The sequence below is a fragment of the Eubalaena glacialis genome, chromosome 3, assembly GCF_028564815.1.
Source record: "Eubalaena glacialis isolate mEubGla1 chromosome 3, mEubGla1.1.hap2.+ XY, whole genome shotgun sequence".
NCBI lineage: Eukaryota > Metazoa > Chordata > Mammalia > Artiodactyla > Balaenidae > Eubalaena > Eubalaena glacialis.
In genome coordinates, this window is record NC_083718.1 from 140,777,122 (window position 1) to 140,797,406 (window position 20,285).

General features: G+C 50.9%; 1 protein-coding gene across 1 annotated transcript; it reads right to left on the reverse strand.

Annotated features, from left to right (window-relative positions):
• Positions 1–6,363: 6,363 nt before the first annotated feature.
• Positions 6,364–7,819, reverse strand: FOXD3 (forkhead box D3). The gene has a single exon (XM_061186490.1). It carries the CDS (start codon positions 7,817–7,819, stop codon positions 6,374–6,376), a length of 1,446 nt encoding a protein of 481 aa, XP_061042473.1. The 3' UTR covers positions 6,364–6,373.
• Positions 7,820–20,285: the final 12,466 nt, after the last annotated feature.

Below are 20,285 nucleotides of genomic sequence, written 5' to 3' on the forward strand. Positions count from 1 at the left end.
TACTTTTGATCGTCCCCTTTGTGCTCAGCAATGTTAGACGGTAAGGAGCTCACAGGGCATCGTAGACAACGGTTCACTAGTTGGCACCGTGGGCTCCAAGAAGGCGCAAGCGACCTGAGCTGGGAGGCTCAGGAAGGCTTCCCGGAGAAGGCGGTGCCTCCCAGATGGAGCTTGAAAGCAAAGAGAAAATTTAAGGTTTGGGGTTGGTAGGTCGCTGCGATCCCCGGCATGCGCCTCTTGCAAGGGTAACGGCGAAAATGTGTTGTTGGTCTTTTGGAGAAAACTGAGTCTCGCTTACCATCTGTCGAGAGGAGAGAGTGGAAGGAATGGAGGGAGGAAAAGAACCAAAGCTCCCCTCTTCGATAAGACGTGCACTGCAGCTCCTATTGCCGGATCCCGGGAAGGAGCGTTCCAAATGCCCACTCCGCTGAAGCGGGAGCAGCTGGGCGGTGATGGCGGAGAGGAGACTTCTTGCCACGCGCTGGCGGCTGGGCGAACAGGCCCAAGTCGAGAGGCACTCCCGTCCCAAGACCCTGGCCTTGTCGCCCGAGTTCTCACGACCCTCCTTAAGGCTGTGGCTTAACTAGAACCTAGTAGCGCTGTCCCTGGTTCCCCAGAGATCCTGGGTTGGGGCGTCTCGGCCGCCCTGGTTCACACAGCGGAGATTTGTTCCAGTCGCGAGCTTACACAGCGCGGGCCAGCGGGGCGCCGCGGGGGCGGGTGTCGTTTTACGGATGGGTTTCCTCCCTAATCAATTCAAATTCTCTCTCCCCCCACCCTGGCCCCCTCCCTCACCCCCAGGCAAAGGGAGCTGGAGTCCCGCAGGCCGAGCCCTAGTGGCTGGCGCAAAGGTGGACCTGGCGTGGGAGGGGGTGGGGACGCCCATGGAGGCCGACTCCCGACACCCGGGCGATGAGGCTGGACCTCTCACCCTCGGGGTGAGCGGAGCTTCGGGCCTGGAGTTCCCGCCTTCGTTCTTCCCCTACCAAATCCCGAGGCAAGAAGGAGATCTAGCCGTCGGTCCCCGGAGAACCGCTCAGCCCTGGGCGAGCAGAGCGGCGAGGCCCGGGCGGGTTGGGGCGGATCGGGCGCCCAGGGCCGCGGGGCCACCCAGGGTCTAGGTCTTGGTCTTCGGCGAGCTGAGTCCCGCTCGACCCAGTGTTTCTCTGCGTTTGTCTTTTTTTTTTCTCTCCACTCTTCCCAACCTTCTTTGCCCCACTGTTCGCTTTTTTTCCTTTCCTCAAGGGGGGCATCCTTCCTGGGTAGAGAACAATTTCTCCTCCGCTGAGTATTTCCATGGCTTACCCTTGGGCCGCTGAGTGACCTTGGGGAAGTCACTGAACTTTCAGGAACTGTGTGAAAAGAGGGAAGGGTGCTCTCTAGGGCTGTTTTTCTGAAGATGCTTCCGAAATTTAGCCCCAGAGGACTCAAGGGAATGAAGGTGTTCGCTCTCCCTCCCCACCTCACCACTGATAGGACGGAGCTGTGTGCATAAGCACAAAATCATCTGAAAAAGGAGGGCTTTTGGTACGAGTGTTTATATTAAAATAAGGGAGGTGACTAACTTAATTCTTATTTTGAAAAATTCGGATGTAAGACACCCCATCGGGAAATAAAAATAAGATGATGCTTTCTACTACTCCTTCGCTGATTTTGCAACATTTCTTTTCAAATTTTGTTCTGCGTACTCGCCCCCCTTGGCTGGTGCTGCCCTCGGGGAGCAAAGAATGGCTGGTACATTCCTGAGAGGGCAAGGGGCGGGTGTAGTGATGGTTAAGAGAGAAGTTGGCTCTGGGTGTAACTATGCCAACTGCTGGAGGGAGGCAAAGGGAGGGTGGTCTTTTACGCGGGTCTGAGATCTGGTTGCTTTTAATTCGCCCCGAGACTGCGTGTTGCGTTAATGGGCGTCTGTCAGCGGAGGGCTCAGGTTTCCCCACTTGCCTCGGACAGTGGAAGCAAAGGGGCAAAAAGCAAAGGAGACCGCTCAACCAGAAAGAAATATGCCAGGCCTCTGGAGCAGGGAGTGCAGACTGAGAGTGAGTGGGCACCGCGGGCTTCTCCTCAGGCCCAGGGCGGGCCGAAGGACTCAAGACCAGGGGGAGACCCCACCTTTGAAAAGCTCCTTCTGACTTGCCTCTCTTTTGCTTCATCCTTTCAGATAGCAAGGGACTGGAATAGGTTATGCAACCCCTCATAGAAAAACCCATGTTTTTACACCTAAAATCTAGTTGTTCAAAAACAAGCCAAACACTGCAAGTGTTTGTAACAGAGTTGTTTGTCTTTCTAGAGGCCATTAACAAACAAATAAACTCCTTACATCCCCTTAGGTCTTTACAGTTTATAAAACATTTTTCACTGACACCAACTCACCTAATCCTGCAAGCCCAAGCGACAAATAGACTCCTCATTCTCATTGTAGAGGCAAGGGAATGGAGAGAAAGAAACCAAGCAGTTTGTCCAAGGTCACAGTCAGGAAGTACCTATTCCCTGATTGGGACGCCCTCCCCCCTCTGGAAGGCATGTCTCACTCCACTGCTTCCTGTCATTCCCTCCCATGAAATAGACACACACACAACCGCCCCCACCACCACGCGACCTGGGCATTCTGAGAACACCTTCCAACCTCCCCATCCACCTCCCAGAGAGGCATTCATTTACTAATTATGCTGCAGTTTGCAGCATGTGTCTAATAGACACATGGCTCTGGAACTGGCTTTCCTTCAGATTATAGTCTCTTCAGTACAGTTCTTCAAGGAACCCACGTTAAAACATGCATACACACACACACACACACACACCAGCCTTTCATAGTCCCCTCACTGCCAAGACTCTTCCTATAAACCATATAAAATAAATAACCTCAAATATAACTCTTAATTGCTTCCAAGTCCATGTTTCCTCATCACTAAACTTTATTGCTTCCCAATCTTTAGGGCAAACTTCCCTCGGGACTTTGTCCCTTCCAGGAGAGAGGCCGAGAAAAACAGTTTTTCAGAGATTCGACCTGGGTGTCCCAGGCCGGGAGGATGAGCACAGGAAGGGTGTCAGTGTGCTCAGAGCCTGGGAGGGAAGCAGAGGTCTCTCAGGGTTGGGAGTGGACCCTCAGAGACAAAACGCGGAAGTTTTCCATCTGCTCGTCGCCCCCTACAGGCCACGTCCGCCATCGCAACAAGAGCCCTGCAGAGCCCGTGCATGTATTCTAGCCTTCGTTCGCATTTCCCTGGACCTCCGAATCCACCCTCCATTCCCGGAGGAACTGAGTACCGGGACCCCACTCAGGGACTTCGTCCAGGGGATACTCTAAGAGCCACAGGCCTTGGAACTGGATGGACTTTCTAGAAATGAGTGCCGGAAGAAGTGGAAACCAGTTTAAATTCGTGTGTAGCCGAAAGCTAAAATCCTCCCCATAAAAAAAAACCCCTTCTTCTTTTTATTACAAATAAATCTGCCTAAGTGAAATAAAAAGCCGATATCTGTCGTGTTGCCTTTAAATCTCAGTGTAAAAGGAGATTCCAGCGCCTTTCCTCGCTGCTGCTCGCGTCCGCTCATATCAAATGTGGGTTTCCAGCCCTCCCTTCCCCAAGTGCTTGCGTTCATTATATTCGATATTTGCATTTTTCCCTTCTGGTCTAAGCCTTCGTGGTTTAGCAAGCTTAAACCAAAAAGAGCTTTTCAGCTGAGGTATGGCCAGGCCTATCTCCCTGACATCTGCCGGGACTTTAAACAGCCGCTGGTCGGTTTGGGGTCTGCGTTTAAGAGTCTCCTACCCTCCAAGAAATAAAGGAAGGGGACCATCTTCAGGCTCTAGTTCAAGGTTGATAAGTGTCTGGAAGGAAAGTTGCCGGGGGATCTCTCCTCTACACTCCAACGCCTAATGCATCGGGGGAGGGGGGTGGGAAGCCCTGCGAATCTCAAGCGGCAGCTTGTGGCCGAGTGTCACGCTGCGGGCGCAGGCTCGGCCGGTATTGCTGCTATGCGCGGAAATATGAGCGAGTAATTTTATAAGTAACAAAGGATCAGGGATGGAATGAGGCCCCTGTTATCCAATGTCATTTAGAAGCCTTGGATCAGCAGCTTCTTGAGGCTAAAAGTGAATTCAAGAAGCCCTGCCTTTCCCTTTTCCCAGGGGTGTCAGCTAAATTTAGAAATAACCTCTATGTGTTTGCACAAATCATGTACCATTTGCTGTTTGTGTAAAAACCGATTAGCCAGACACAACTGTGAAACAACTTGTTACTTTTATAGCTGCAACACACAAACAAATTTAGATCCGTTTATTTTTCCTTGTAAAAAGAGATTAGAAGGGACCCGCCCGGAGACTGTGTGGTCCATAATCTCTTCTCCGTGAAGGTTAACTGTTGCTCCTCTCGGTGGCGGTTGATTATCAAGTTCTTGTTTATCAAGTTAAACGATCTCACCCCCGGCAGCTTGTTTTATTTTAGGACTCTGATCCAGAAGGAATGTTTACTCAGGACACAATAATGTTTACTGTTTACCAGGAAGACCGATTCGGTTTTTGCGAGGAAGGGTCTTTTGAAGCGACTCCCTAGCCCACGCCGACAGCAGGGAAATAAGGCTCGGATCAGCAGCCGGGAGGCATCTCCGCGACCAGGGAGGCGAGGTGGACGCCAGCGCCAGAGACTGGCGGTGTTTTGCAAACAGCACGCGCATAGGGCCGAGCTGACAGTACTGCTACCCGCTCCAGTTTTAAAAACCGATTTCGCATACGTAATTGTAACAGCTAAATTAATTACGAAATAATTAGAATTGATGCCATTTGAGGATATGTTATTGGTGATGGGAACCGGCTTCCCGCGTCTAGATGTTTCATTTCTACCTTAATACTTAAGGTTGCAACAGCTGAAATGCACATTAAAAATAATCCGCAAGGACATCTCCCCATTCCTGCTCTGTGATCTCGCATTTCACACTAAACTAGCCTAAGGTATTTTTAAAAAGGTTAAAAAACGGGGTGATGTGCATCTGTTTTTAAAAGGATATTAAGGCCACTATTTCTTGGCCTTCGGAAAAGCTGCGGGTTGGAGGAGGCATCTACAGGAATCCTTCAGAAATCGAAATTATGTTGTGGATTACTGCCATAGAAAAGAGGTATCTTATTTGAAAATATTATGAAAGAATAAAACAACTATGTATCATCTATCAGGTTAATATAGGTAATACAACTCCACTGCAAAATTTAAAATGCCATACATATATTTAAAAAGTTAACTGGGTTTATTACCACTTCCACTTAGGGGATGAAAATAAACAGTTTGAAAAATCAAGGCTTTAAATGCTAAAATGAGGGAGATGTTTGGAATTAACATTCTTTTGAAAGGATAATTGAAACGACTAAGAACTCTCATTTGGGAAGTTTTCATTGTGAAAGATAAAGTCTTGTATTTAAAAAATATTAAAATTGTGCTGATGTTTAGAATTAGGTTGGTTTTTTAAATGGCAGCTTACTTAATCTTCAGAAATATCTAGTCATCTAGATTTAATGAATTGATAGGAAGGAGATCACCACCACCATCCCGATTTTATATGAAAACTAAAAGAAAATATTAATACAATTTAAATTAGGCATATTCTTTCTCTAATTAAACTTCTTACACTCAAATTATGAATTAGCAAAGTTTGAAAAGGTCAGTCCTTGAAACTCCTCTAATATCTGGGAAAAATAAAATGCAAATACTATTTTAAAATCTTGTCATTTATCTCAGACACCTAAATAAAACACTAGGCTGAGCCTTTAAAAATTTTATTTACAAAGTTGTGTACAACACGATGGAATAACATTTAGAATACCATATATATTCATTCATATATAAACAGACTTTTATAATAGAATGACACTATTCGCCTTGTGAAAATCTTTTAATATTTAAAATCTCCCAACATCTCTATACATTTTTTTCTCACATAAAACTGCGGAGAGTGAACCTTCAGAAAAAATGAAAGTTCAGAGCTCTAAATCTACTGAATTTGTTTTTTTCTTAAAAAAATAAAAACCCCAAAAGGAAAGTCAATAATTTTTATACAAATATATACAAAGAATTTCCCTCCCATCCCCAAGGTACTGAGAGCAGGCGCCGTCGGGGTACATTTTCGGAAATTCGGTTTTCGGTTTTACCTGTACGGAAAGCTATTCCCCGCGGGTGCGCGGTGAGAGTTTGCTCCGCCAGCCTAGGTGTGCAGGACCGGGTGAAGGCCGCCGAGGGTCGGTGTCGACGGGTTGGAGGGAGGAAATGGAAGAGAGGCAAAGTCCAGGATTGGGCAGGGGGGCCAGGAGCGGGGCGGGGCGCGCAGCTTGCAAATGCAGCCGACGCTCGAGGCCGCCGCCGGGCCCTGCATCCCGGCCACCGGCACGTCCCTATTGAGCGGGCCACTTGGCCTGCGCTGCGGCGGCGGCAGCGGCGGCGGCCGAGGCTGCAGGCTGCAGAAACTGTCCAGAGAGCGGCACGCTCAGGATGGGCGCGATGGTCGCCGTCGTCCGACTCAGCGAGAGAGGCTGGTGCGTGGCCATGAGCGCTGCCGACTGCACGGTCCCGGGCGGCCGCAGGAAGGACTGCGCCGCCCCGCCGCCCCCGCTACCCCCGGTGCCCCCAGTTACCCCGGCGCCCCCAGCGCCCGCCGCCGAGCCCCCGGGCGCCGCGGGGCCCCCACCGATGATGTTCTCGATGCTGAACGACGGTCGCGCACTCGGCTCGGACTTAATGAGCGACGCCGTGGTGCCCGCGGCGCCCGCCGTGCCCGCGGCGGCCGCGGCGGCGCCCAAGCTGTTGAGCTGCAGCTGCAGGCCCGGGCCGAGCTGCGAGCCGAAGGCGGCCGCTTTGCGGCCCAACTCGCCCGAGGGCAGCAGCGGCACGGCGGGCGGCAGCACGGGTGCCACCGGCGGCAGAGCGTACGGGTACTGGAGCGCCGCGGCCGCCGCCGCGGCTGCCGCGGCAGCAGGGTGCGAGTAGGCGCCGGCCGCGGCCGCAGGGTGCAGACCGTAGGGGCGGCCGTAGGGCCCCGCGGCGCCGGCCGCCGCCGCCAGGCTGTAGGCGCCGAAGCTCTGCATCATGAGCGCCGTCTGCTCACGCAGGTGCTCCTGCTGGTGGCGCTTGAAGCGTTTCCGGCGCCGCAGGAAGCTGCCGTTGTCGAACATGTCCTCGGACTGCGGGTCCAGGGTCCAGTAGTTGCCCTTGCCCGGGTTGCCCGGTTCACGGGGGATCTTGACGAAGCAGTCGTTGAGCGAGAGATTGTGGCGGATGCTGTTCTGCCAGGCGGGGAACTTCTCCCGGTAGTAGGGGAAGCGGTTGCTGATGAACTCGCAGATGCCACTCAGGGTCAGCTTCTTCTGCGGGCTCTGCAGGATAGCCATAGTGATGAGCGCGATGTACGAGTAGGGCGGCTTCACCAAGCTGTTCTTGGGCTTGTTCGGAGCCAGGCCTCCCGCCGCACCGCTGCCCGAGCCAGGCCCGCCACCGCTCCCGCCGCTCTCCTCGCCGCCAACGCCGCCCTTGCAGCCGTCGGCCTCGGACGCGCCCGCCTCGCCCCCTGGCCCGGCCCCGGCTCCAGCGGCCTCCTTGGGCAGTGCCAGGGGCTGCTGGTGCGGCGGCTGAGGCTGCCCATGGTGGGGGACCGCCAGCGTCACCTCGTCCGCCTCGTCCAGGCGCAGCTCGGGCGGCCCCGCGGGGCTATCGCAGCCCGCGTCGCTGTCCTTCTCCTCCAGCCCGTCATCGCCCTCGCCCACCACATCGATGTCCACGTCCTCGGCCGTCAGCACCGTCTGGCCGGACATGTCGCTGGCGCTGCCGCCGCCGGAGAGGGTCATCCCTCCTCGGGGTTGGTGGCGGCGGCGGGGAAGGAGCGGTGCGCGATGGGCGTCTTCAGGGGCTGCCGCCAACCTCAGGAAAGGGGTTTGGGGCGCCCCCGAAAGATGGGGGATTGGGAGAGGGGAGGGGGGCGTAGGTGGTTCGGGGCCCTCCGGGCTTGGCTCACACTCGGCGGCCCGGCATCGCGCGGAGCGAGCTCTGCCGTCCGCCCCCAGTGGCAGCGCTCCGCAAACTCCAGCTGTCCCTGGCGCTCGGTACTAGGCGCTCGCTGCCGCTGCCGGCCCCGGCGGCTTCTCCACGCCGCGCCCCCTCACTTCGCCCGCCTTCCTCGGCCTCTGGCCCGGGCGTGGGGAGCAGGAGCAGTGCTGGCGGGCGCGGGACGCCGGGCGCCGAGCAGCTCGCGAGGGCGCGGGCAGGGGCAACGGGGGGAGGGGGGTGTCAGGGACGCTGAAGCCCCCGTAGTCGAAAGTCGCGTTTTAAGGACTGGCCTGATAGATTACTTTCTACTTAAAGATCCAGCGGGAGGCGGGGCCACGTGACCGTGCGTGACGTCAGGGCCGCCGCTGAGCCGGCCAAACTCAAGTTGGTTGAGAGAATTGTCAACAAAGGGACGAGGGACGCGCAACTCTGCGCCGCACCGTGCGCCAGCATCCCGCGGGTCCCGAGGGCGCCCTGGTCCTCCCCGAGACCCCACCTTGGGCTGGAGCCCGGCGCGGGGGGTCGAGGGAGCCTGTGGGTGTGAGTGCGGATGGGTGCGTGTGAACGAGTGAGGGTGTGGGCCTGTGAGCGTCCGCCGAACCCCGAGGCTCCGCTGCCCTGCCCTCCCCGCCCCCTCTCCCTTCTCCCCCCCTTCGCCAACACTCCCTAGGCAAGGACTGGGCGTAGAACGTAGGACAAGATTCCCATCCCGTTGTTATTTATTTTTTTAAAGAAAAACTTAGTAGTCTCTGTTTTGTTTTTTGTTTGATTCTTTTTAGCTCTAAAGAGTAAGGGCTGCGCCCCGGCTCTGTCTTGCTAATTAGACTTAAGAGCCCCTCCTGCCTCAGTGCTTAGTCGGCGGAGACACCTACTGAGGGGAGGCGCTCCTCCTCCCCCTAAAGTCAAACCACCCGGTCCTGCCTTCGCTTTCCTGGCTCGATGTGGGCGTGTTTATATGTATATATATTTTTCCCGCTCGGCCACAGCAGCATCAGTTGGGGTTCCCGAAGGTCAGAAAATGGCTATTGATTAATCTATTAGAATAGTTGCCGAGAGAAATAAAAAAGACGTAAAATAACAGGGAACCTATAAATAAAGAAGCCTAACTAGCTGCTCGGAGTTGTTAAACGATTTAGCATGTGAAAAAGTCGGAAATGAGGCGCTGGGGAAGGAGCCGGGATTGTCAGCGGCCTGGGTAAGTCGAGTGGGGCCGGGAAGAGGCTTCGGGCCTCTAGGTTAGACGCCGCGCCCAGGCTGCGATGGCAGACAACGCGGGGAGCGGGCGGTGTGACTTCGCAGGCGCCCAGGCCCAGCCTCCTGGGAGCAGGGCCGGCCCCGAGCTTGCCAGCGGGCTAGGCTCTCACTGGTGCTAACTAACGTGGATTCTTTTTCCTCTTAGGGCATAGACAAACCCTCCAAGATTTAACTTCCTCAGAAACCAGCAACAGAGGAGGTGGAGGAGGAGGCGAGGATGCGGCCAGTGAGCACCGAGTTTCTTTGGCAAGGAAAGTCAGTGATGGTAGGAAAGACTGTGGGCATTTAACTGGGATGTGGCGGGGGCGCAAACCTACCCGGGTGCGTTGCATTGCTGGGGCGCGTGGACCTCGCGCTTCAGAATAGTGCTCCTGATCGGGTGAATCCGCGATGCGCCGCCTCTTCCCCTCCCGCATTTTTCGGCAGCCTCCTTGCGAGCCGCGAGTGCCTACCGGGTGTGGCGGGCTCTTGGAATCCAAGCCCAGTCTGGCCGCTGAGGCCTGCGAGGGAAGTGCGGGCCTCACCAGAAGAAGGAGCACAAGGGCGGATGGTCCGAGAGAAAATAGTGAAATACTTACAGAAGACACTAAGAAACTGATACATTTCCTGGCGGACAGTAGTACTTCTGATTCCCTGTGTCTCTCACCTACGACCCCCCTCTTTCCTTAGCCTAGACACACACGTAAACTCGCTTCATTATAGGCAGTGCGACACACAGATTGACTTTAATTTTCATTAGATAATTTCCCGGTTAAAACACTAGCACGTTGGATCCCCACTTCGCAGGATGTTCCTGGTTGAAGCTGGGGCAGTTACTCCAACTTGAGACGCCCACGAAACTCCAAGGTTTTTCTGTATCTAAATGAAACCCCGATTGCACCTGACCCTAAAATGCATCTGGGTTCATTTCCGCAGCTGCACCGCTTTGTGGCCCGCAGGCTCCGAACCGTTTACAATACCACCTAGACAGCTTCCAGCGAAACCGACCGGAGCGGCGAGCTGGCTGCCCACCGACCCCCCCGGCAGCGGAGGTCCCGGCAGCAACTGTCCCAGTAAACCAATAATTACAAAAGGAAGGTCGAAAGGACACGAAAAAGAGACCGAAATTCGCAAATTCACAAATCCCTTTTGCTCAGCTTCGGTTGTACAGCCCCAGAGGCAGGCGCGGGCCGCAGCAGGAGCCCTAACGCAGCCTAGGCGGCTGGGCCCGCGTGGACGCGTGCGCGCGCGCGCGCGCGCGTGTGTGTGTGTGTGCGTGCGGGAGGGTGGCGGCTCCAGGGGCTGCCCTCCGCAGTGTTCTTGAAGTATCCTCCAAATGAGCCTAATTTCGATTTCTCTGCCCGCCAGGGATGGCTCTCAGGACTCCCTCGGCGCCGCTGTCTCTGCCTCTCAGCCTCCCTCGGCCAAGACCTGGCCCAATCCGTCCATTCCCCGGTGTCTCTGGAACCTCCCTGGGGGAAGGGGTGGGAGGTGAACAACTCCCAGCCGCCAGTTCCATTTGTTGCGCTTTTATCCTTCGACACAATAAAAGTCAAATTAATTGATTCATACCATTAATTACGGGGCGTAGCGTGAAAAGCAACGCTTCCCCTCGGTTAGCGATCTATTGTGCTAATCTCTTGTTCAATCAGTGTTACCATCTGATGCCGGGTCTGGCCCTTACAGAAACTTTTCGACTCGATTAGCTAAATGATGAGACGTGCGGGACCTACTGGCTGTGGCCCCGACGTCCTGCACCCGTGCGGGCCCAACGGCTGAATATCGATTTCCAGCGGAGGCGGCGGATTTTCCCGCGACCTCTCTAGGCTAGGAAGCCGGCCGCCCTTTCCTCCTTCCGGGCGGACAGTAGCGCCGCGCAACCTCCCGAGGTTGGAAGGAGGCTAAGCGGCAGCCCAGGTGGGAGGCAGGAAGGTTCCCGCTGCCATCGCCGCGGGACGCCGCCAGGGCGGAAGGGCCCGAGCCCGACGAGGTGCAGGGTCCTGTCCTAGGCCGACTGGATTCCGGGCTAAGTGAATCCTGTTTGCCGCGTAATCTCAGCTTGCAGCCAAAAGCCCACAGGTCGTCAGTTACCGCCAAACTTTAGAACAGACAGAGATGGGAGATGTGAGACGGATACAGAAAGACAGGGACACATTTGTGGGGGGAAGAAAGATGTGATAGAGGGAACGGAAATATTAGTGGGGGGGGGAAGGAAAGAGAAATGTGGATAAACATTTTCTGAGTCTCAGAGGGTTACTGGGGAGGTAGAAAGAGGGAGAATGAAAACACACACACGCACAAACAATTACTATGAGTGAGAGTGACTACTTGGGTCACAACAAGCAAACTTCCCCGGAGGGATTTAAAGAAGATGGCAGCCAGCTGTCTCACCTGTTCAAATGTTTGAAACGTTTCAGCCAAAGAGAATGTAATGAGGCTCCCTCCGTTTCTCCTGGGGCGGGCAGAGTCCGTGGTACCCAGCTGCGGAAGCCGCCGGGACCGGGGCCGTTGGGGGCGGGGGTTGGTAGTGGTGGTGGAGCGGACCGAGGTTCTAGCAACAGGAAACAGGAAAAGTGGAGTTCGGATCGATTGGAAGGAAATTGAGACGTCTCGGGGGAGGGGAGATTTAGAGTGTGTGTCCTGGGGGGTGAGATGGGGGTGGGGGAGACAGAGTGGATGGAACAGTTTATGACGGAGAAGGGGAAATTAATTACAATTCAATTTGGGTTCTTAAGTAGTCAACACAGGACGAGGGGCACGGTCAGAGTGTGCGTGCGGAAGGCTGGAATGGCCCACCTACCCCTCGCCAGGCCCAACCGAACCCAGGTGCCCTCTTCCTCCTCCTTTAAGTCAGAGACTATGCCAATGGTTTGAATAAATCGTTGGCCCGAGGTGAGATAAATCTTTACGCCCGGGCGCGTGTGCGCTTTTCTTGCAATACGGGGAGAAAGGACCACGTTCAGCGCAGTGAGGGGCGCGACTCCCACAGAGAGCAGCCACCCTCCCTCTGCTGCAGGGGAAACAAAACGTGGGTGGAGCCCATCTGGAATATACCCCTCTCTCCACCCCGCAAAAAACAAAGTCGGCTCTTTCTTGACAATCTTCACAGATGTGTTAAACTATTATCAGCCTCTGCCTGGATGGCCGCCACCAAGGGAGGTGGGAAGGGCTGAGATGATATCCGGGTCCCCAACGCATCCAAGTTATTTCTATTTCCACCCTTGTATACCTTTCCAGATCTCTTTGGGATGGGGGGAAAAGATTAATTTAATGTACATGTTTGGATTTGCATCTCAAAACTTCATTTATTTACAAGGTGTCCGCCACTCAAGGCCCGTGCCAAGAAGTGCCTTGTAATGGCGAGAGAGACCAAAGGGAAAGGAACAGAGAGAGGGAGAGAGAGAGGACGGCTTCGAATTTATTTATATTGGAAATGTATAAACATCCATTCTGTAAAAGGCAACACGTTTAATTAACGATGAGAGAGCAGTTAGGGGCAGAAAGCTAGTAAAATTGTGTGATAAATTTATGGCATTGTTAGCGTGCTTTTAATTATGGCTATTATGTTAATTATTTCACATTAGCATGGAGTTATCAGCAGCATGTCAGATTTAATCAAAACGAGCCTTTCTCTCGAAAATTGTTCTTTTCATCCGCGAGGAGAAAGGTCCTGGGCAGGATTGGGGTTTAAAAATGACTTGGCATTGAAAGCTCGAGTCTTCTCGACGCGGTTTGGTGCGATGCGGCCGGGCCCGGCTGTCCGCTGGGTCCCTCCAGGCTACCGGCAGCTCGCGGAGGAGCCGAGGGCTGGGTTTTTAGGAATTCACCATTTTCACCCCCTTCGGAGCCGACACTTCATCATATGGGATCATTCTGTCAAACAATATGATGCCGCTTATTTTTATCTGTCCCGCTTTACAAAACCCCCATTCAGCCCAACGAGGAGCAACAAAAGCCTTGGAGCGGCGAGGCGGCTGCTGGCGACCACAGCCTCCCGGGCGCGCGGGGGAGAAAGGCGAGAGGGGCCGAGGAGAGCGGGCAGCGGGCGCGCGCCCTTCGCCGCCCGAGGGAACGCGGCTTGGCAGGGCCCGCGCGCCCAGGTGGCGGGTCCTCGGGCGTGGCCCGGGCGGGACCTCTCCCGGGCCGGCACCCGCCCTCAGCCTCCCCGCGGGCGCCGGGCGGAAGCGCCTTTCCCTCCCCGAGAGCGACTCGCCCACCCAGGCCACATCGATTTCTCAATCACTGCGGATCGATTTATTGGGAGCAAATAAATAGCCCGTTTTGGAAACGTTTCAATTGTTGCCTTGATGGTTGGGGCGCTGACGCGGGAGGGCGCGCAGGGCCGAGGGGCGCGCGCGGGAAGGTCCTTCTGGGAACGTGGGGGGCGCGAAGGCCGAGCGCCACTCGCCGCAGGAGCCTCGTGTGTGCGCGCGCGGCCGCCGCCGCACGTCCCCCACACTTGGATCTCCGGCGACGCCCCGGCCTCCTCGAGGGTTCGGCTTCCTCCGCTCGCGCTCAGCTCCCCCTGGCGGCGGGGCGAGCGGGAGTTCAGCGCCCAGCCTTTACACCTCGTCACGTCCAGGCAAGTTCGCCGGGGTTCTGAGTCCTTCAAAAGTTCCCCCTCAGGCCACCGAGCGACCCTGAGTCCAGTCCCCGGGGTCCGCGCCGGGTGGAGGTTCTCAGGCCCTGGGCAGCTCGCGCCCACCCCGCTGGCCTTCCGGCCCGGGCCCGCGGACGCTGCTGCCTCCTCGCCCCGGCCCCGGAGCGGCCTTCCTGCGCAAGACCACTCAGGCCCCCGCCCTTCCCGGGACTGGGCTGTGGACTGGCCAGCTGTTGCCTTATTTTTAGAGCCATTCCATTCGCGCGGTTATATTTAACTCGATCCACTCCTCCGAGGAGGTCGCTAGGACATCGAATTCTCTACATCGCAGCTTGGGCCCGCCTGCCTAGCCTCAGTGGCAGGTTGGAAAACCCCTGCTTAAGAATCTTTGACATCTCTGGAGCTTGGCTAGGAGAGGGAGGTTGAGAGGGCTGGTTCTAGAAGCAGTCGCCACCGCGCCTGCACACACACTGCGAAGAGGGTCAGTCTTGGGTGGGGGAGGGGAGTGTGGAGGAGGATTCGGTCCCAAGGGAAGGATTCTCTGCGGGGAGTATTGGGTCCATTTCCTACTTATGCATGAGCCAGAGCACCCAGGTGACCTGGAAGACGCCTTACAACTCTGCCCTTCAGAAAGGTTATGATTTTTGTATTCATGCAGGAATCCTCTCTCCTCTCTACTCCTGAACAAGGGCAACAGGATACTTACATTTAAACTGGCTCCTCAGTTTCAGCCCAGTCTTCCCTCGGCAAAATCTCAAGAAGACTATGCCACTGGCCCAGTCACATCCCAGGGAAGGGACCCATTTGGATAACATATAGAAACACCATCATAATACATACTTTTTCTCTCAGAAGGGCAAACTGAATTTACAAGAAAAAAAAAAAGTAAAAGTTACATACTAAAGGTACACATACAGATGTGACAAGACCTGGGATATTAAATGCACTTTTAAAATTTAAATTCTTCTCCTTCTAACGCTTTTAAAGAAAGGACTTTCTTAACCTTGGGTCCAAAGCAGATATTTCTGGCTACCTCTTTTTGTAGATCTCCCTACAATGCACCGGAGAAGGATGGAAGTCATACAGCTGAATTTAGCGGGAGAGGATGCTCTAGCCAAGCACTCTCCGTCTGGCGTGGGGGGTGGGGGGTGGGGTTGGCGGGGGGCGAGGGGGGGGCGTGCTGGCAGCACTCAATAAATATTGGTTCAGTAACTGAAATCAGTAAGACACAGCCTCACTCTGATGAGTGACTTATTAAAGAAAGTTTATAGTTAAAATGTGGTATAATTAATTGTATAAATATTTATCATAGAATGTTACAGGAGTTCAGAGTAGACACACCTAACTCTGCCTGGAAAAGAGGGGTGTGTAGGAAGGTTTCCCAAAGGAAATAAAGCCTGAGCTGTCTTGAATGATGAGTTAACTGCTGTTAGGTGGATGAAGGGAGGAACCGAGTTCTTGGCAGAGAACCCAGCGAGCCAAGACACAGGGGTATGCAATACAAGAGGAGGAGCTAATCGTTTAATAATTGGAGGGGGCGGGTAGCTGGAGTTGATGCTGTAGAGGCAGACAAGAGTGAAATCATGAAGATTCCTGAATATTGTGCTAAAGAGCCTGAAGTTGATAAGGAGCCACTGAAGGGTTTTAACGTTATGATTGGCACGATCAGAGTAAAATTTTGCAACAATCTTTTGGGGCCATGTGAAGGATAAACTAGAGGGAGTAAGACTGGAGGTAGTAAAGAGGCTATTTCAGTTATCTCAGTAAAAGGTGATGAAGATGTGACTTAAAGGCAGTGGGACTAGAGAAGAGGGGATGAATTGGAGAAAAATTTAGAAAGTAAACTTGATAGTACTAAGTGTCTGATTAATAAGGGAGAAGGAGTTCACAGTAACTCTCACATAGGAAATTTGGGCGTCTGGAGGAAATGTCGGTACGGAGAGGGAGAATACAGATGGAGGAACACTCTAGTCTCTTGCTCCTCAGCCATCCACATGATTACCCAAGTTACCTCCTTAAATATCAGTCAGAGCATGCCAATCACTTCCCAGATCAAAAACCTCATTGTTTATACAAGAAAATTCAAAGTCTTTAGGAAAGCATTTCAGGCGTGCCATGATCTGGCTCCAACTTAGCTTCTAGTTTCATTTGCACTCCATGCTGTAGCCCCATGGGACTGTATTCCATTCCCAGGACATACTATGAACTCCATTATATACCAGTTGTGTGACCTTAAGCATATCCCTTAGGCTTCTTTGTGCCTTATTTCTTCATCTGTAAAATGGAGATTATAGTACCTTCTTTATGGGATTGTTGTAAGGATTAAGTATACCCAAAACACTTAGAACTGGGTTTGACCCATAGTTTTAAGAATCACTCCAAAAAATTTTTTTTAAAATGAATTTTGTCTTTGTGATGCATTTTCCTGTTTTCTTTTTCTTTTTTTTTAAAATTAATTTATTTTTGGCTTCGTTGGGTCTTCTTTGTGGTGCGCAGGCTTCTTGTTGCGGAGCACGGGCTCTAGGCACGCGGGTTTCAGTAGTTGTGGCACACGGGCTCAGTAGCTGTGGCTCGCGGGCTCTAGAGCGTAGGCTCAGTAGTTGTGGTGCACGGGCTTAGTTGCTCCACAGGATGTGGGATCTTCCCGGTAGGGACTGAACCCGTGTTCCCTGCATTGGTAGGCGGATTCTTAACCGCTGCGCCACCAGGGAAGTCTGCCTTTTCCTGTTTTCTGATTGAGAGACGTAGTCCCAGCCTTCTTGGAGCTTTCAGTTTAGTTGTGAAAAGTAAGGGAGGAGACATTGTAAGCCCTTGAAGGTAGAGATTGAGAGGCTTAGATTATTATTTTTTGATCTTGAAAGTGACTATTGTAGAACTTTGAGCAAGGAAATGATGTGACTGGATATGTGTTTTAGCAATATCACTCTATCATTGATGTGGAGAATGGACTGAACACAGAAGTTGATGAGTTCAGTTTTGCACATACTGAATTTGAGGTGCTGGTGGAATTTCAGAGTTGAGATAATTAGTAGGAGATAGGAATCTAGAGCAGTGCTGTCTAACAGAAATATAATGTGAGCTACAAATGTGAGTTATGTATGTACTTTTATATATGTTAGTTAGGTATGTCTAAGAGCTACATTTAAAAAAGTAAACAGAAACAGGTAAGTTGATTTTAATGATACATTTTGTTTAACCCAGTGTACCTGAAAATATTGTCATTTAAGCATACAATGTATATAAAAGTTATGAGATATTTTCTATTCATTTTTTTCTAAGTCTTTCAAGTATGATGTGTATTTTATCCTTACAGCCATCTCAATTTGAACTAGCCACATTTCAAGTGCTCCATGGCCACAAGTAGTTAATGGCTATCATACTGGATAGCTCAGGTCTAGAGCTTAAGAGAGAAGTTGGGATTACAAATAAAGACTTAGGAGTCATCAGCGTTCACGTGTGATAGTTCAGGCAATAAGAGTGTGTAAGCTCAGCAAATGGGAGTGTGTGCAATGAGAAAAAGGCCAAGGGAATATCAGAGAGGGGAGAAGGAAGAAGAGCCCATAAAAGAAAGTGAGAAAATAAATAGAGCTTAAATCGGGAGCAAGTATGATCATGGGAAGCAAGGAAGAGGGACTTTTGAGAAGATAAAAGTTGTCAACAAGGTCAAGTGTTTCTGAGATGTATTTTTATTATGTGTAATTGTTATATGGATATTATTATAAGTGTTTGGCCTTCTCTGAAAGGAATTATTCAAATTCCGGCAAGGCAGTTATTGAAAGTAGATACCATTTCTTCATTCTGTGCATAGTTGCAAAATGTTATTGTTTGATTTCATTAAAACATGCATATTGCCTCTTTCTATGAACTTGTGCCACAGTCACAATGACCAAAATGTTCATTGCTCCTTGCCTGGAACGGTTCCAGTTTAAGCCTACTTTTCACGTATAATTATATCTAGGGCCTATTTTATTCTCAGAAGTGTCCCAGTTTGGATAATAAAGTATTTGGTCACCCCATACATGGTAGACGTAACTTTCAACACTTAGAGTATACTCAAGCTGTCCAGGAGGTTTTCTACTGATGGATAGAGAGGCGCTTAAAACAAATATAGGTGCCACTAACTATAGTTTTAATTGCCTCCCAGTTAGATCAGGGCTTCTCTTTGCACTCTCCTGAGGTTTTCTGAAAGGAAACTAAAGCAGCATAACCTGACAAGTAAGACTGTGACTGAATTTTCTTTGTGACCCAAAATAAATCTATACATTCCCATCCCATCCACACCTCCAGGATGATGTAAGTGATTTTATTAAGTACTTGCTATGTGCTAGGTGCTCTCTTATGTACTTTACATGTATTTATTTAATCCTTATAACAATCTTGTGAGGACGAACAGTAATTATTCCCATTTTACAAATGAGGAAGGTCACTCAGACAGGATTTGAAGGCAGTTTGGCTCTTAACCACTACACTGCACTGCCCTCTAATATCATCTTTCTTTTCATCTGCCCTTCTTTCCTTTCCTCATCCCCAATGGTTTTCTTACTGTCACACACAACTGAATTAAACCTTTCAATGGGGGCATATCGATTAGATGCCTCTATAATATTATTATTAATCATTTGAATTATGGAAGACGATGCACAAAGAACAGAGATCTTTATTGTCTAGTCGTTACTGCAGAGTTTGATATTTTGCTCTTTTCTGGGATGAAGATATGTATCAACCATTTTGTGCTATTTTCTTTTAAAAGGGAAGGGACCCTAATACTTTCTTGGTAACTGGTTTTGAGAATGTCTCAGAACAGACAGTCTTTAAGAAAAAAATATTATAGCACTTTTAATAACAACACCATGAATTATTATCTATCACTACATTATCCCAAAATTTAGAAGTTTAAAATAGTAAATACTTATTTTCTCATAGTTTCTGTGGATCAGGAATTCAGAAGGGGCATAGCTTGGTGATTTGTGTTCTGTATCTGCCGTGAGGCTGCAGATAAGCTGTTGACTGGGCTGCATTCATATGAAGACTTGACTGGGGCTTACTCACATGGCTGTTTGCAGGAGGCCTCAGTTCCTTGCCATAGAAACCTCTTCATAGGACTGCTTATGTCATGGCAGGTGGGTCACCAGAGCAAGTGATATAAGAGAAAAAGAAAGGCAAGAGCCACAAGGTCTTTTATGATCTAGCCTCATCACATGCTATCACTTCTGCTGAGTCTATTGGTCACACAGAGCAACGCTGATTCAGCATAGGAGTGCACTATATAAGGAGTGAATACCAGAATGTGGGGATCGTTGGGGACCATCTCGGAGGTCTGCTACCACAATTCACTCTCTGCTCCCTGATTCATGTTGCTCCCATATGTAAAATGTACTTTCTTCCTCCCAAAGTTCCTAAAAGTCTCATTCCATTACAGCATCACCACAGAATTCAGAATCTCATCATATAAGTCAGGTGTAGATGACTTCTCAGATGTAGTTCCATAAGCTCCTTGAGTACAGTTCCTCTTTCTCAGAACACTTGTGAACCAAAGAGACAAATTATCTTCCTCCACATACACTCAATGTAGGATAAGCATAGGATAACTGCTATACAGACATTCTTCTTCAAAAAGGGGGAATAGGGAGTCACACAAGAGTCACTGGTCTAGAGCAATTCTGATATACAGTTATGCACAGGTTGACGTTTCCTAGATTAGGGCTCAATGTCTGAAAATAATCCTTTGTGGCTCTTGGCTCCACCTTCTGGGTTCTTATTTCCACCCTCCAAGTTATCTTTCCTTTCTCATGAAGGATGATAGTACACGTTTGCAGCTGAAGTAGTTTTCTTAACCTGCTTGCTGCTTGTAGAATTTGGGGGGATCCAAAGACCTCTTTTCATTTTGTACTGTTTGCTTCATCCAATCTAGTGATGTTTCTGACAATATATTTCTCTTCTGATGAGGTTGGGCACGTTCAGGGTGGTATGGCCATAGACTCTTCTGCTAATATAATTCTCCAGGTATCTCTATCATCCTCCCGGCCATGTATATTGATAAAAATGAACCCCATTCCAGGGGGTGAAACTTGATTGACTTAATCCAGCTATGATGGTTTCATCCACCTTGCCAAAGACTGATGAAGACATGGTAAAGTGATACCATTCTGTCCAATGAAAAAGAAGGGGAAGATTGTTTAGGGGCTTCCAGGAAAGGTTTTCTTTGCTGACAAAACGATCTCTAAGGAAGGAAATGTTCCTCTTCTTCTACTAGGCGTATGTCTGCATGATACTTGCAGTTGTCATCTTTTATTCTTGAGTTTGGCAGAAGAAAACAATGAGAAGCACTTAGATTCTTCATTATATAATTGAGCAACTGAATTAATCAAGGACAGAAAAACAAATTTTCTTTATTTTTAAACCAGTTGCTAGTTGTGGTCATGAATTTAAAGTGA